Source organism: Drosophila suzukii, chromosome X, assembly GCF_043229965.1.
Source record: "Drosophila suzukii chromosome X, CBGP_Dsuzu_IsoJpt1.0, whole genome shotgun sequence".
In the NCBI taxonomy this organism is placed as follows: Eukaryota; Metazoa; Arthropoda; class Insecta; order Diptera; family Drosophilidae; genus Drosophila; species Drosophila suzukii.
The window spans coordinates 11,765,700-11,782,923 of NC_092084.1; the positions used below are offsets into that span (position 1 = coordinate 11,765,700).

Here is a 17,224-nt window from a genome sequence, read left to right on the forward strand (position 1 = left end):
TGTAATCGTGCAACAGACACACACTCGCACACACACACACACATATGCTGACCAGGCAGGAGTCAAATCGATAACTAAACGCGCTATTAAAAGCCCCAAAAGTCAGTTGGCGCTGCACTTTGGAGGCTTCTCGTCGCCATTTCGCCTGTCGCCAGACGCCGGACTAAGTGCCTCCTTCTCACCTCCAACCCCCTCCACTCTTTCGTCCTTGCAGGTGTCCTGGGTGCGGCACAGGGATATACACCTGCTCACTGTGGGCCGCTACACCTACACCTCCGACCAGCGCTTCGAGGCCATGCACTCGCCCCACGCCGAAGATTGGACACTGCGTATACGCTACGCTCAACGCAAGGACTCCGGGATCTACGAATGCCAGATATCGACCACGCCCCCAATAGGACACTCCGTCTACCTCAACATCGTTGGTGAGTATCCCTAAGTCTAAAACTTACTTTACTTTCTCTTGAAAATCTTGATAGTTCAAAACTTTCCAAGAAACTGGTTGCATTTATCAAAAGGTGACCCCAACGTGCCATTCCTGAGGTCATAACTTAACACATCTTTAAGTCTGTGGTCTAATTTCTTCCACCACACGTTTTTATTTTAATATATTATTAAATGTTGATACATTGTTAATCTAATGTTTTTAATTTTTAAATGGCTTGCAAAGTGGTGACCCTAAATTGATTTTAGAAGGTAATGATATGAGTGATTGAACCCCTAATAAGAAATAGCTTCCCTAAAACTTTACTGGGAATTCTAATTTGATTTTGATAAATGGTGAAATCAGCTTTTAAATATAATATAAAATATTTAACTTATATTAAAACGTAGTAGCCTAAAATACCATTGTTTAGAAAAATTACTCCTTACAAATGCAGCCAAATATGAAATATCACGTTTCATTAAAAGCCTTGTGGGGAAAGTGTGCGTTCTTTTGATAAACTCATACAATTCCCTTTAGTTTTCTTTCAAGCTGAATATCTTGTGGCATTTTCAGAGGTCGATACAAAAGGCCACATAAAGTTGTCGCCATTATTGTATTAATTCCTTTCCTTCAACCTCACCCCCTCGGAAAGTTAATCAAGTCGGGTCATTATTTCGCTCAGTGTGGCCCCAAAACTGCCGCCAATTTGTATGCCGGTCACAAAATGGCTCCTTCGCCATGCCTCTGCACCCACTCCATTCAACCCAGCCATCTTAACCATCCTCTTCCTGGTCCACAGCGCTTTTAGTTGGCTACGTGTGAGTGATTTGCCAACTACTTTGATGTTTACACTGATATCCAATCTGGCAGCGAGCACACACAGACAGAGGCAATCCAGCAGCCACACCAACGAATGTTGACCACTTGATGGGGTATCTATTTCCGGGTCTCCGTTTCAGCTACCTTACCCATGACATGCCACCCATCCAGATATCCAGCTATCCAACCATCCAGCCCCCATACCATTTCCCATTTCCACTCTGCCGCGCGGCGTTGGTGTTGCGCACATGTTTGTGTCGTTTTATGGCAGCTTTTTGCTGTTTGATGATTCCCCAGGGCACCATTTGCACTTTATGGCTTTTCACAGGCCGCCGCCGCCAGCAGCAGACCATCCAGATCCCATCCAAACCGACTATCTGACACCCAAACTCAAACTCAAACCCAGTCGACCAAGGGACGCATGATGATCTGAGATGGAGGTTGGTGAATGTCGGATGTAGGATACTAGATACTGGGATACTGGGTACTGGAGGATACCGATGGGGAACTGCTGGCCAAAGGTGCCGCTGCCTCGGCTCATAAATCACAACTTATGCGGCAAAAAAGGCGTTGCCAAGAAAACGTTGCCTTCTTTTGAGACGCCGCAAACTAATGACACCACACACAATATTTTGCGTATTTTAGATTTACTTTGTCATGACCGCAGCTGTGGTTACTTTTGCCTTCTGGGGGAAGTGGATAACTTGGGTTTGGGCTTCTGACATATATTTTTCACAAGGGCAAAAACAACTAAGCATACCATCCATAAGCCGATTTGTTTGTTTTTCTTTGCAAAATGATTTGAGGTATGATTTTTATATGTCTCTTAAATTTTTAACAAGGGGTTTAGAGGTGCCACAGAAATCACTTGGGTTTTAAATCACTTATAAAGCTGTCTAAAAGCAGGCAGCAAATTATTTCTGCTTTTCACTGCATACTTTTGGGCACCTTTTAAAGTATATATGTAATATTTAAAGGCAAAGAAAAATTGTTATACATTTTGTTATTCTTAGTTTTCTTAAAGTTAAGCTCAAGAATCAATTAGCTCATTCGCCTTTCTGCCCACGTATTTTGCCCAACATTTTTCGACTGTCCCCTCATACATTAGGCCCTTTGTAGATATCATATTTAAATAAAACGTCCCTCGCTGCCTCTTTTCAATGCATAATTTGCTTTATTAATTGTTGGAAAAATTACGAGCAAACTTTGCTGGGGGAAAAAGTTGACGCTGTCAATGGGCAGGGGAATTGGTTGCGGGGAAATGGAGCTTATTTCAGGGCAGGACTCACTCAGGACTCACACTCGGAGTCACTGTCAGGCCCAAAAGCAAACAAATATGAAAATAAATAATGCAAATTTGTTTATTTTTCACACTGTCACAATATTTGAATAGTAATCAAAGCACACAAGCGCACCCACAGCCAGGACATGGACATGGGCGCCAAAGTTGCAAGGGGGCGTTAGGAGTCAGAATCAGAATCGGAATCGGAATAGGAATAGCACCCAGGGAAAGGGGAGGGGGGGAGATGAGGAAGGGGAAGGACGACTGAAAGGACGAACATGTGTACGGTTGCATGAAGCAGACTATAAACATAAACCAAACCATTATTATAATGTCAACACAAACACACATAATTCCACTTTCAACACTTCGCCTTCGGGGTTCGAGTGGGGTGTATACTATATGTACTGGGTACATATATGCGGATACGGATATATGGATAGGGGCTGCAGGTTGGGCCGGATTTCAGGGCGTGGCCCTGCCCGCAGTCACGCACAAACACATTTGTGGTTGTTTGCCAGAGAAACCGGCGAATTTCTACCCAGGCTCAAGCCCTCATTCTGGTTTTGACTCCAGATCACACCCTGAAATGGAGTCGCCTGCACTCAGAAAAAAAATATATTAATCTCTAGTAATAACATCTAGTTTACTGATTATTTAAGGTGTCTAAAAGCATGCAAGAATATATTTTATGCTTAGGAGTACCATGAATTCCTTCTAAAAGTCGACTATACTTTGTTCACAGCATACTTTTAGACACCTAATTTAATTCTATATACCCGTTTCTTTTTCTTGAGTGTAAAAAATGGAAGAAATTCATTTAAAATTCTTTTTTTTCCAACAAGAATTGAGTCATCTTGGGAATTATGTATTTATTTATCAAAGTGTATCCCCCAGTTTCCTTGTACCGAGCTAAACATTGGCATTCGTCGCCTTGTTGTGCCAAATGCCAGCAAATAAAGTGCGTCCGTTTGTCTGTGGCTTCGTGACGAAAGCTTCGTGACGAACGCCAAATCGAGGGCAGAGTTAGCCAGTTTTCAGCATTTGTCAGTGACGACAGCCGCCATGAAATTGGACAATTCAAGGGGATGGTGACTCCACCATCGCCGGTTAAGTTATTGGTTTGTGGGGTGCGACATGCGATATGCCGAATGCCAAATAATTCAAGTCAATTTCCTGGACAAACCCAAAGCCAGAAGGTTTATGGGGCAGAAGCGTAGGAATATTACAAGGGGTCAGGGACACCAGAACTCGTCAAATAGAGACGATACATAATGAATAAGGGGAAAATTTGCGATGCAAAATACAGCGAAAAATAGATGTGGAGAATCACAATTTAGTTGTTTAGAAGAGGGATCTGCTTACAATAAATGTGTAAGATGGAAAATGCCACAGGAATCACTAGCTTTTTAAAATCACCTAAAATGTGGCCTAAAAGTATGCAGTAAAAAATCTTACTTTCAACTTACTGACTTAAAACTTATTGTTGCCTACTTTTGGACACCTTTATTAAAAAACTTTACTTTTCAAAGTGTTTCTTTTAGATATGTTCAAGTAAAAAGCAACAGAACAGATGCAGTAAAAAAAGAGCATTGTATTTTGAACTTTTTGACTTCAGATGGCCTACTTTCTGACACCCCTGCAAATTACGTTCATTTTGCAAAGTGTAGGAAATGCACAACAGAATGATTAGTCAGCAACACAAAGGAAGGGCTTAAAATGGCCAACACTTGCCCTGGGGGCCATAATCACATAACAATTCCGTGCGCCGACAGCTCTCGATGATTATCAAATGTGCAACGATTTCTCGTCCAGCCAAATCGCTTCAATTCGAACCGTAGCGAACCGAAACGGATCGAGTTCATCAGTTATTCCAACGCCATATAATATGCATGCATGCAGTTCGGGTGCGTGTGCGGTGCATATTGAATTTATAATGCACGGCTGATAGATTCTGGCTTTGCATCCTGTCAACTGCAAGCTGTTTGCCAGCTCTGCCTTTTGTCCCGATTGTTCGGACAGGCGGAGTCAATCAATGGACAAAAGTCGATTTCGCCATTCGCCATTCGCATTTCTATATGCATGTGTCGGGGCAAGTTCATAAGCCATCGCCCAATCAACTATTGAACCGGCGAACCGTGTACGTGCCACCAACCGTGGCAGCCGTACCGCATTGTCCCATTGTCGTTTCGTCGTTTTGTCCCATTGTTGAACGCCAAAGAGCTTGTTGCGCCTTGTCGAGGGACCGATTTAGCGTTTTCCATTTCAATTTAGCTCAAACTCCAGAGTTATCACGCCTTAAAGCCCTCAACTATTTGGAACCAAGGAGGTCTTTAGGTTTTGTGTCAGCATATCTCACTTTATAACTACACGGAGAGAAAAAATGTACAAAATATCATGATCATCATCAATGAAATTCAGTATTAGTATCACTATCAAGACAGGACTCGTTTGGTATGTCATTCGGAAGGATTTTAGTCGCAATCTTGCTTTTTCCTCTCTTTTTCTATTTCGGAGAGTCTCAAGTATGGCTATCTCGCTCTTAACCAGAGTAATATTAGGCGATTTTCTCTCTTTTTCAATTTGAGAGAGCATTTTTAGAAAGAGGGAGGCCAAGAAATACCATTACTCAATATCAAATTTACATAATGCAATGCAGAAATTGATAGTTGATACATTTAAAATTAAATTTAAAATTTTTTCTGTGCAGCTGAAGATACCCACAACACATTTCATATTTTTTGCTGATCAAAAACTCCTAAATGTGTTTCGCCTGGTCGACCTGAGCGCTCTTTTTGGCTGCCAAGTTGAAATATGTCGACGGTATCATAAAATCGCTCCTCGTAGAACAATGGCGACAACGGCAACAAATTTTATTACCCACAGCCAACGAAAAGAAGAAAAAAAAAATGAAGGTCGAGATCCGCCCAGAACTTCGGGACAATTCAATTGAAAACGCATAAAGGTTTATGAGCGTGTAAGCCTTTGCCATCTCAGTGTTTCAGTTTCGCAAAATGGGCGTGCCCCAGCCCCAAAAGTTTTTCTAAGTGGGTGCTTGTGTGTTGTTATAGGCGGCATTACGTTAACCTTTATGGCAGCAACGAAAACATATAAAAATCCACACCGAAATGGTGACACTTTTATGGTTCGGATTAGAGATTGCCAAGGGGTTTTCCAGCCAGAATACAGAGAAAGTTTATATTGTAAGTAGTAGTTAATTAGAAGGCTTTAGTAGTGACAGAAAATATTTAATAAATTATTTTGGAACATCACAGAGCTTGGATCTCCTTTTCAAAGATTTAATTCAATGCTCAAAACAAGCAGGCTTGTTTATAAGGCTATTTGCACTCTTAAAACGCTGTGATATATTTTTGAATCTGCTTTAGATTGAGTCATTTGAGTGATGTATCCATTAAATTATTGAAATAAAAAAGTTAATATTCCTTAAAGAGGTCCTAGACATTCCGCCGGGGGCCTGTATATCACACAACGTATCAAATATCGAATGTTTTTCGGCAGGCATTAAAAATCGGCTTGTAAACAACCAGAAACCCAAGTGGGCGGCTGGTCTCCAAAGGCGACCTTTTTGGGAATCATTTTTGGGCACATGCACGTTTGATGGGTTTTATTTGTCTTTTTATTGAAATTTATTATTTGATTTACATGCCTTTAAGTGACAGGGAGCAAAACACACACAGCAGCACACTGTGCCATTTAAATTTAGGGGCTGTTTCGCCATTTCGGGGTGTGCGTCTCTTGGCCAATTCGGTGTTTGCCTTTAGGCCATAAATCACATTCGAAAGCCCCGGCATAAAAGTTGCAAATTAGGCTCAAATGTTGACATGGCGATTAATCAAAGTGCAAGGCGCAAATGCAGCAACTAATTCGATAAGAGCAGTCGAATTTCCGTATCGAAGGGGGAAGAATTGCCCCGTAGCCACCAAAGGGGGGCCATGAATCATTCATAAGCGCCGTTTACACTCCCAAAGACTCCAAATTACGTTGATTAATGAGCTGGAGTTGCTGCCCAGCCCCTGGATTGGACTGTCTGTCCCGGTATCTCCCATCTCAGCCATTGCCGTTTGCATTTTGGTCACGCACTTGGAACAGGCCAAGGTAACCACAGTAGGGGTCAAAATGATATGGCCTTCTTGGGTCCTTGGTAACTGATCCAAAAATTAAATTTTATATATTTTAAAATATTAATAGGTTCCCCTTAAAAAATACAAAAGCAATATTTTCAACACATATCCATGTTATATATTATTTTAACCTAACGCTACAACTTATGAAATTTTACATGTTGAAAACCTTACAACAAATAGAATATGTTTTAATACATATACAAATATATTATTTGGATAGTTACATACAAATAACACTAAGAAAAGCCACCATTTGCATTGCCTCAAATTTATAACTAATTTCAAAGTCAATTTAAATATTTTCCTTGGATTTTCATCATTTAAAAATGTATAATTGATAATAAATTTTATAAAACAAAATTTTAAAATACAATCATTGGCAATTAAGTTAATAATGCCTTAAATAAATATGACTAGAATATTATTTAATATTTTCTACGTGTATATTGAAAAATTTAAAATTAAATCTTGCATTTAATTCTAATCTTTAATACCAAAATTTGAGTTTGATATGCAAATATTCACTCTTAATATTTAATTTTTGTATCAGTAATTATATTTATATTAATTTAGTGTGTTTATAAAACCTCCCCAGTTAATTGTTATATCTAAATTGTATTATGTGATGGATATCTATAGCAAAAACTCTTTTCCTGACCGCTGGTGTGTAGTTCTAAGAGTCCAATTCGGCTGGTAATTGAGTCGGTGAGTGGCGATGAGGAGGGGATGGTATGGGATGGTATGGGATGGTATAGGGGCTTGTGGAGCTCCGAGGGAAAACTAAAAATCACCAAAGATAATCCGTTCGGAATGCTCCAAGGAGCGCATGAGCGAATTCTCCTCCGGATAGCGCCCCCCCATCTTGTCCAAATTAAAAGTAAAAAGGTCATAAATTCCTCCCGGGACTGATGGAATGTGGTAGGAAGTGCGATGAGGGGGTGTATGGATACCGATATGGCGGGTTATTTGAATGTTCTACCGCATGAATGGCATAAATAATAAACCTGCTGCATACTTCTTAGCGCTACAGATACACAAACACACCCACATTCACACAAAGCGAAAGCGTTTGATGATTTCCAGCTGCTCCCCCGTGTCGTATGCGTAATATTTGTTTAATATTAACTCGCCGAACACACACACACATGCCACGCCCATCGCCCCCCGGCCACGCCCACACACACAACGCCCACATGTGCCGAATGACCCGCAATTTCCTACACCTCCCTTGTCCTTTTTGGCATTGTTTTTAAAGGCTCCGGCCGAATTCCGAACCTGTTTTGGATCAATAAGTTTAATGTGCTGCGAACGGCAAAGTTTAAATTGCCATAAAAGCTGTCGGCCGAGCCAAGGAAAATAAATAAGGTCCTGCAAGGACAAGGAATTTATGCAAGGTAACCAACACGTATTGAAAACAATTCTTTGTTCGCCTGAATATTTCAGGACTAGAAAACTTGCCAGACCAGGGTGACACTTAAAAATGCAGGGAAATTACCTTCAACAAGTTGCCTTGGCTGATCGAACCTTTATTTTATGCTTTTTACAAGAGATTGGCATTTTGGAAAAATAATAATAACAATTAGGCTAAACGATTGAAGGGCAAAAGGGAATTTTTGCTTGGCCTGTTTTAATCACAGGGTTTTTTTTTACTAAAAATTGTCTAACATTTTCTGCATACTTACCCTTAACCAGAAGATATATTCAAAGAAAAAGCAGCTTATAACCATAAAAGACTATTTTGTTGTATGCCCGAATCCCTTTCAAAATGTTTCCATTTAGCTAACTTTTCGTTTATGGCACTCGCGAGGAATACCTTCAAGTGAAATCCTGGCCAAAAATGCAGATGCAAGGAGAGTTTTTTGGGGAAAAAACCCGGTTTATTCACCGGGTTAACTGCAGGCAGCATTGCACATCAGGTTGACTGGGCAACCGGAGATCAAATCTGTGGCAAATGGGGGAAATCACCGCGGGGAGATGGCTGCGCGGCATAAAGAACTTCAAATGGAGATTGAGAGATACGAGATACGAGAGCACGTTGCAAACGAAAATGGGGCGCATAACACAGGAAAATAGTGTAGTAGGAAAAAGCGGAGCCAGCACACGCCCACTTTGCCACATTTCTCCAACGCCCACTTTCTTCGGGCTGCGGGCGAGTGGCTGCCATTTGGCAGTACATAACTTTCACTAACCTTTAGCGGCGTTTTCTGCCAAGAGAGCACATTACCGTTAGCCGACAACAGTAACTGCACTTCCAGACACACACACACACTGACACACTCCGACACGAACACACTGACACACACACACACTATGACGAAAGTTGCTCAAGAACCGGAAGCGCTAAAGCAGCCATTTTGCTGCTTCCCAAAATGGCGGCGAAGGGGAAAGGAGAAAGTAGAAGAGGGCAAAGATGGAAAGGGAGATGGAGATGGAAATGGAGAAGCAGAAGAAGGCGAAAAGCGGAAGGCGGCAGCAAAGAAATCCCAATTTATTAGCATTGAACAAAGGAAAACGAACAAGGAAAGCTTATTCATACACTGAGCAAAATACCATTAAAGATTAAAATACACATATTACTAAAGTTAAAGATATACAATATTAAACAGGAGGGATTGAAATGTAAATACTATAATTATACAATCAATTTATTTAACAAAATATACTATCCTTAAATAATATTTTTTTGGTGACCTATATTCATTGAATGATTTAAAGAATATTGTTTGATATATTTTTATAACTCAATTAATGCTAAAGCAATCTTTAGTAAAACTATTTGCCTAGTAAAAGAAAGTCATGGGTCAGCAACTTATTATTTAAAAATATCTTTCAAATTTATTACATTTTAGTTCCAAGACACTTAAATATTTTATTGTTTAGCACAATACATTTTTAAATACCTTTCATATATGTTTTCTAAACTACTTATAAGGTACTAAAAATAATACAACTTTTGCTTTTACTCTATTATTAAAACCAATTTCATTTTAAATAAATTAAAATCAATTGTGCTTTTTCTTTTGTAGTTTGGCGATGTAATTTTTTTTGTTATTTCTTAAACATTACTTTTATTTCGCTCACTGTACGCACGGCATTCACAAAAGTGTCTGAGGGGGCCAAGCAGGGGGCAAGTTAAAAATTTCCAATTTTAGTTACGGGCAACCGAGATTTCAATCAATGTCCTTGAACTAATGACACAATTTGTTGTTTACTTTGGCCAGCATTTGAATTTGAGATTTCTGTTGTTCTCCAGCCCACTTTCTTTACTTTCCTTCCCTCTTCCGATGTCGCTTTGCATTTATCCCAGCCCCCTTTTTTTGCTTTCTTTATGCCCATTCTGCTGTGTATTCTTTTTTCCAGCCCGGTTCTTGGCCCACTCGAAAGTCAGAAATTGTTTTACGATGAATAAGAAAGTAAACAAATGTGTAGATGTCAAATACACACAGTTTTTTTTGTGGGGGGTATTGGGAGTTTTTTCAGAGGGGGTTAGTACATACGCTCTGGTTACGCAGCAGGAAAGAAAACAATTTAACGCAACGGTAGATAAACTTTTCTTAAACAGGCTCAGGACGACTTCGAATGTCCTTGGCCCTTTACTTGTGTATGTGTGTGGGTACTTTTGTTTTTTACTTTTATTGTTGGTCGGGCTTAAACGAAATGAGCTTTCAAAATGTTTTATGCGCCATTTTGCGTGTGCGGCCCAGCTTATGGAATGATTTTACCCCGTACGTTGCTCATCCTGTGCCTTTTTTTTTTGTATTTTTCTCTTGCAGAACCCGTCACCGACATCATCGGCGGCCCCGAGCTGCACATCAACCGGGGATCCACCATCAATTTGACTTGCATTGTGAAATTTGCACCGGAACCGCCGCCAACCGTCATTTGGTCGCACAACCGCGAGGTGAGCCCACAAATCCCCCCTCGAAAACCCATCACAAAATCACAAAAACCGCAACGAGACCACTTGACATGTGCACGTGTATACTATATATACTTATGCTTATACTTACATTCATATTCATTCATATTCATTCATATTCATGGCTGTCCCCAAGTACACCCACATAATCCAGGCGTAATAGAGCCCAGCAGTCGCATCAATAATTACGCTTGACAAGGGTCCTACCTGCGGCTGACTTCTTGGTTCTTTACGATTATTAGTTCTGGCCATGCTCTTAAAAAGTACAAACTTCTAAGCGATATACTACCCATACCCTTGGGAATATCCTTTCTCATATCGTAACTATCAGAAACGAAGCCTGTCAAACTATCTTATCGCTGGTTCAAGAGTTGTCCCCAAAACTGTCAGACCTTTAAGATATCAAATATAAATGTAGACTTATTTTGGCTTTCACTTTAAGTGAATTTGTAATCAGTCCAAACTTAATAGTTTCTTAAATGAACTTTAGCCAAACTACCCGAAAATATAGGATTCCGATTTATAATGATCCTTGATTGATTACAATGTTACAATTTAACAAACTTAGATTTGTCCTAAATCCAAATATAATATTAAGAAATCATTTTTCAACCCATAACATATTTTAGGAAAATGATTTCACATATAATCTGAAATCCAATAATAATAAATAGTCTTGAAATACTAAAAAATAGCTTTTATTTGACCACAAAATCAGGATCCGAATCCCTCAAAAAAAAACCAGAACCCCTATTAAGGTACCAAATGCTTGGTCAGCCGCAATCTCATCCCACCACACCGTGTTTCCTGTGAATCCCCAATCTTTCTTCTTTCTTTTTTTTTTGTGCAAATGTCAAGGAAATTCTGTTGTCGGCTTGTATTTTTTACGTTTTTGTTACATTTCGGGAGTGGCTGGCGAAATAAGAAATTTGCCTGGCATAACGAAGCTTTGGAGCTAAAGCGCACCCTGGCTTGACTAACACGATGTCATTAATAAAAATTTAACTAACATGAGCTCGCCATGGGGCCCAGCATCCCGAAAAGGAACACAAACACATATATAGAAATACTATGGCCACAACAACTGGGAATGTGGCAATCTACCAAAAAAACCAAAAAAAAATTTGTGTCCTGGCACTTAAGCTGTTTGCCTCACACCGCCAACGCCGGCGTTATTTATTTCAGATCATAAATTTCGATTCACCTCGCGGCGGCATATCATTAGTCACCGAGAAAGGTGTGCTGACCACCAGCCGGCTCCTGGTGCAGAAGGCCATCACCCAGGACTCGGGACTCTACACATGCACCCCCTCCAACGCCAATCCGAGCACGGTCCGCGTGCATATCGTCGATGGTGAGTAGCCCGGTATGCAAAACGCTTTGCCTTACCTAAATATGAGTGTTGTCCTTGCTGTGGGTGCACTGGGAAAAAAAGGGGGTAGCTGAGGGGGGAACACCAGGAGGTGCTGGATCCCAGTTAGTCGCGGACTTAAGAATCCAAAAATCACAGACCTTTTCTGATTTCTACTTTCTAACCGTTGTGATAATAGTTATATATCACCTGATCCGTTAAAGAAAACATATATCTTTAATCTTAAAATAATACCTATAAACCTACTAAATATTACCATTTTCCTTAATCGAAATCGAGTTGTGTACTCGAAAGTGAAAAACGTAACAGGCCTTATAGTTATAGTTCATAACGTTAAAAATGTTCCTTAACTTGATATCATATTACGAGTATTTTATAAAGTTCTAGGGCGTTTCAAGGATAATACTAATACTAAAATAAATTTACAACATTACCTTATTAAGTTTGAGTAATATACTCGAAAGTGAAAAACGTAACAGGCCTTATAGAACAGTTTTTAACCTTTAAAGATTTCCATTGCTTTTTATTAAACTCTATCTCTTTTAGTAAAGATCTTAAGGGTTTTTAAAATATATTCTACTATATTACATTTTTACATGAATATTTATTTGGCTTGTTTTTCTTTTTATTCGGAACAATAAATTATATTTACAAAAGGTTTCTCTTCAAAACGTAGGAATCGATAAAGGAATCTTGATTCTTGACTTCAAAACAATTCAGCAACCCTTAGATAGAGATATATAAGATGTTTTTGCTTTTCCTTAAAGTCAAATGAGATACTTGGGACCAACTAATATTATATTTGTCATTGTATAACCTTCCATAATTAAAAAATTTTAACATTAAAATTTTTTGAATTTTACAAGTTTGTTTAGAAATCATATACAAATAAAAATAGTTTTTTAAAATAAAAACTCAGCTTTAAAAGAAAATCATTTATAAATATATAACAAAACTTTCCAAATTACTTTGATGTATTTCTTGCATGGTTTTTTTTTCATTTTACCCCATAAACTTATATGTTCTTTTGGGTTATAACCCAACTAGATTTCTTTCCAGTGCTGGGGCTAGTTGGCCCGAGGGGCTAGTGGGTCAGGGGTCACTTTGCGAATGGCCCGGCACAGCAAGACAAATGTGCGGCGCCCAAAAGTCAACTAAGCTTGTTTGGCTTTATTTGACAGACGAGCGCGTCCAGTGATTGACGACAACTTTTTCCAAAAAGCTCGTAGAGACGATGGGTGGCCGTTGGGATTTTTGGGAAGGGGGGCAGAAATAGCTGGGGGTGCTTACCAACAATTAGCCGGCAACTTTGCGTATGAGCAATCTGCTTTTTCGTTTCGTGCTCTATCGAACCAGAGGTTAAAACTCTGTGCGGAACAACATTTTTAAATATTCAAAAAAGAGGAGTGCTGTGGAATTTCACCTTAAATTAAGCTTCCTAACGAACCGGGAACGTAAGTTGTTAGTATTTCCTCTGGTATTTACATGCAATTGGGGTATTAACTGTCTTTTAATCCTTTTCCAAAAAAATATTGGCCAGAACTTTACTTTTTCTCGATTTCAAGGAGCTTAGCGGTTAGCTGAACGTAAAATAAAACTTTGACTTTGACTTCGCTAAGGGCCTCTTTTCAGTTTATATGTTCCATTTGACAGAAATGACATTTTTTATGGTTTTTGAAAAGCTTTAAAAATATTCAGGGAATTTTTCTTAAGTAATAAAATATCTACAATTATTTTTAAATTAAATAAATTATATAAAAATATATCAACAAAAAAATACAAATCAAAGATACCCAAAGATTTAGTAACACAGCTAATGTAGGTTAGCAATGCCAGATTTATTTTTAGTATTTTCAGGAACAGTTCCATAAATGTCAATTTTTTTTGTTTTACCAGTTATATCTCCTCAATTTGTTGCCAATATCTCAAATTTTTCGCACACACAGGCACACTCACATGGTAGAAAGTAAAGTCAAAGAAAATTAGTTAGGAAAAACTTTGAGCATCAACATTTGCGCAAGTTTTGACTCGTTTATGCCGCAGACGCCTCTCTCTTTTTTGCCTGAGGAATTTCCCGCTATGGCTTAAGCTTTGGCTGCCACTCCCCTTTTTTTTTTGGCCCGGCCCAAACGCCCATCCGCCCACCGCCCACCGCCTTTCCGCCCAGCGTTCGCCGCTTCCGCTGAGGCCGGAAAAAAGCGCTTACAAAGCAAAAAGTTTAACAACTTGAGCGCAAATGACTTTGGCGTGTAAGCGGCACGCTACAACAAATACGCCATGGAATTAGACTAAAATAACAACAATATACTGAATATAGGGGCGGCTAAGGAGGCCCAGAGTGTGGAAGAAGCGGCAACTTGTTAAGTGGAACAACTGCTGAAACTTAAGTAATTAACACAAGTTGTTTGCGCTCAGCGTTGCGGGGAAAGGCGCCGCAGGGCAGGGTATTGATGCCAGGGAGGCGATTGGAGGGGGACCGCCCACAAGCCCACCCCTCTCAAGTAGTTTATTTAATAAAAATATCTGACAAGCTGCACGGAGAAAAAAGAATGAGGAAAATCCATCAAGAAGTGATCATCATATCATATAAAATATGAATAGAAGCATTTATACATTTAAGAATCCTATCAAACTAATTATTTTGGAATTTTATTTCAAGTATAGAGTACTTATTTTTTCAATATTTGGGTAACTATTTTAAATATGACGAGGAATAAGAGCTAAAAAATATTTCATTAAGACTATTTTATATTAAAATCAAAAGTTTTTGTTGAACTAAATCATTGACTGTTTAAATAAAGATTTTTATTTTAATTTTTTAATTTAAATATATAAGTCTGATATTAATTATTAATAAATTAAATATTTATTCATAAAAAATAATATAATATATATATAATACAAATACTACGTGCATCTTTTTCGCTGTGCCAAAGCCGAGTGAACTGCCAAATTGAAATCGGCACAAAGGCGTTCAAGTTCCAACGAATAGAGATATCGCCCCCTTCCGGTTACGCCCCCTTTTCTCGTGGGGGCTGGGATTATTTCCCCTTCCGGCGGAGTCGAACTCTTTGAGCGGCGAAGCATACCTAAGTCGGTAAATGAGCTTTCAGCGGCGTCTTTGCAAATGAGTAAAGAAATCAAGAGCACGAAGTCGAGCAAGTTTTGGTTCTCCTTTTCGTCCTGAATTCCATTTCAGGATTCGATTTCGGCTTATTTTCCCATCCTGAAACTATATAACAAAATATCTTGACACTTTTGAAGACAGTTTAATGTAATAATCTATATAAAAGCCTTTCAGCAAGATCCAAGCTTTGGCAGTTTTCATATTAGTTGAGCTAATTAAATTAATTTGCCCTGCAGCAAATAATTCCTAGGCTCATATAAATCATTTTCCTATTTAAACGGAGTTCTTGTACTAATTTCCCCTTGAACAATAACGTGTATAGAGTGAATGCCTCAATCAAAGAGCCACTGCCAGCCGAAGGACAAATGCATTCAGCATTTAATTTAATATTCTACGGTTTCCACAGAAGCGTGCTTCCATTTCAGTGTCTCAACTCTAGACTGTCATCTCGAATTCATTCGTTCGTTTTCGTTTTTGGCTTCACTTGCCACTTCCACTCTCGAAATCAGAGTTAACCTCCAGTTCAGAGTTCCTAGTCCTTTCTTCTGGCGATTGTTGTCCTTGCTGCTCGCTTTTGGATGCAGTACACTCTCAAAACAGATGTCCTTTAAAATATATATATTACTTTTTGAACAACCCAACTTCTAAGGGGAATAGTCCAAAATTTAGATTTAATGATAGAACATATTTAAAGTTATATTTTTCCTGATGAAAGGGAAGTTAACTGATTCCTTCCTATGGTAAATCACATGTATTAACTAGTAATACCTTTCCCCCAGTGTATCTCCTACGCTTGCTGCATTATTGATAATTTCGTCCAGCTTCAAAGCTGAAACAAAGCCGCTTACAGCTATTTGTTTTGCCCGAGCTGGTCCTGTTTTCTGGACTTCTGGCCATTTAAGGCGATCATTACACCTAGCCACACAGAAGTCGCCTCTGTGGCCGCACATCAAAGTCATTTTCATTAATTGAACTGCTGCCTCAGCTGCTTGGTCAAGTCCAAGTCCAAGTCCAAGTCTAAGTACAAGTCCAAGTTTCACTGGACCGCACCAAATCCGACCCCCAATCCAATTAAGTGTACTTTCTATGGCGCTTTTATCTGCAAGTGCTTGCTTTTTAACGCACTCGAAGGAGAAGTCTGATGCCAAAAACGTGGGATTGGGGCCTGTCATAAGTGGCGAATGGAGAATGGCGAATGGTGACTGGCGAATCGGCGACAATTCATTGTCATCTGCAGGACGAAGTACAGAGGACAAAGGACGCAGTACGCTTAATTATGTCAAACCGTATTAACTGGGGGAATGGGACCAAGGCCCAAAGTTCCCTTCCTCAACTGCCAGTAATTAGAGACGTTGGACGATCCGCTCTGCGCCGAGTTATTGGCGTTGTCGTTTAGCATTCGGCATGGAAAACTTTTGGAATGCCCTAAGCACGTGGTGCTGCACAGATGAGATGGGTACAGTGGTGAGGATTGGGATTTGGGGAACTACGAAATGCCCTATTTAGAAAAAAAGTTTCTTAGTCAAACAGTCAAACAGAAACCAATGGAGATTTGAAATCACTTATAAAAGTGCCTAAAAGTATGCTTTAGAAACCACACAGTCGTCTTTATGCAATTATTCATCGCATATTCAGAGGGAAAATAAATTGTTGCATACTTTTAGGCTTAAGTACAAATTATTTTAAATCTATTGCTTTTTGTGGTGCCAATGATTTTTGCTTATTCTTATAACACCTAGAGAGCTCAGAATTTGTATAAAAATATTTTCTTGGAGATAAAATACTTTTTAATAAGAGTTTGACAGAGTTTCTTGGATTCTTCTTAATTTGAAAGAACACAAGATTAACCCCTTTAAAAAGACACTTTCAAATAATGATCAATTGTCTGTTTCAGCAGTCGTAATTCTCTTCCGAAGTTCGGGAATTTATTACCAGCACGTTGGCGTGCGTTAATCAGCATTCGGCTCGTGGAGAAAGTGCTTTCACTAGGTGTATTAGCACCACAGTGCGGCCCAGTCACACACACTGCAGCACCCGCACGCACATTCGGGCAGGAGCACACAGATACAGACACAGATACAGACACAGACACAGAAGCAGACACAGACACAGACGGACTCTTAAGTAACAGCT

At 39.4% G+C, this 17,224-nt stretch overlaps 1 protein-coding gene across 3 annotated transcripts in view; it reads left to right on the top strand.

Moving 5' to 3' along the window:
• The window catches only part of dpr8 (defective proboscis extension response 8), a 167,620-nt gene that overhangs the window by 148,037 nt on the left and 2,359 nt on the right, over positions 1–17,224 (top strand). For 2 of the 3 annotated variants that reach the window (XM_017070101.4, XM_065867796.2), the window contains exons 6-8: positions 215–425; positions 10,447–10,574; positions 11,778–11,946. In XM_017070101.4, coding sequence (XP_016925590.2) covers positions 215–425; positions 10,447–10,574; positions 11,778–11,946 — 508 coding nt within the window. Of the gene's footprint in view, positions 1–214; positions 426–10,446; positions 10,575–11,777; positions 11,959–17,224 lie in introns of all 3 variants that reach the window. The other variant, XM_036820549.3, reaches the window with a different exon arrangement.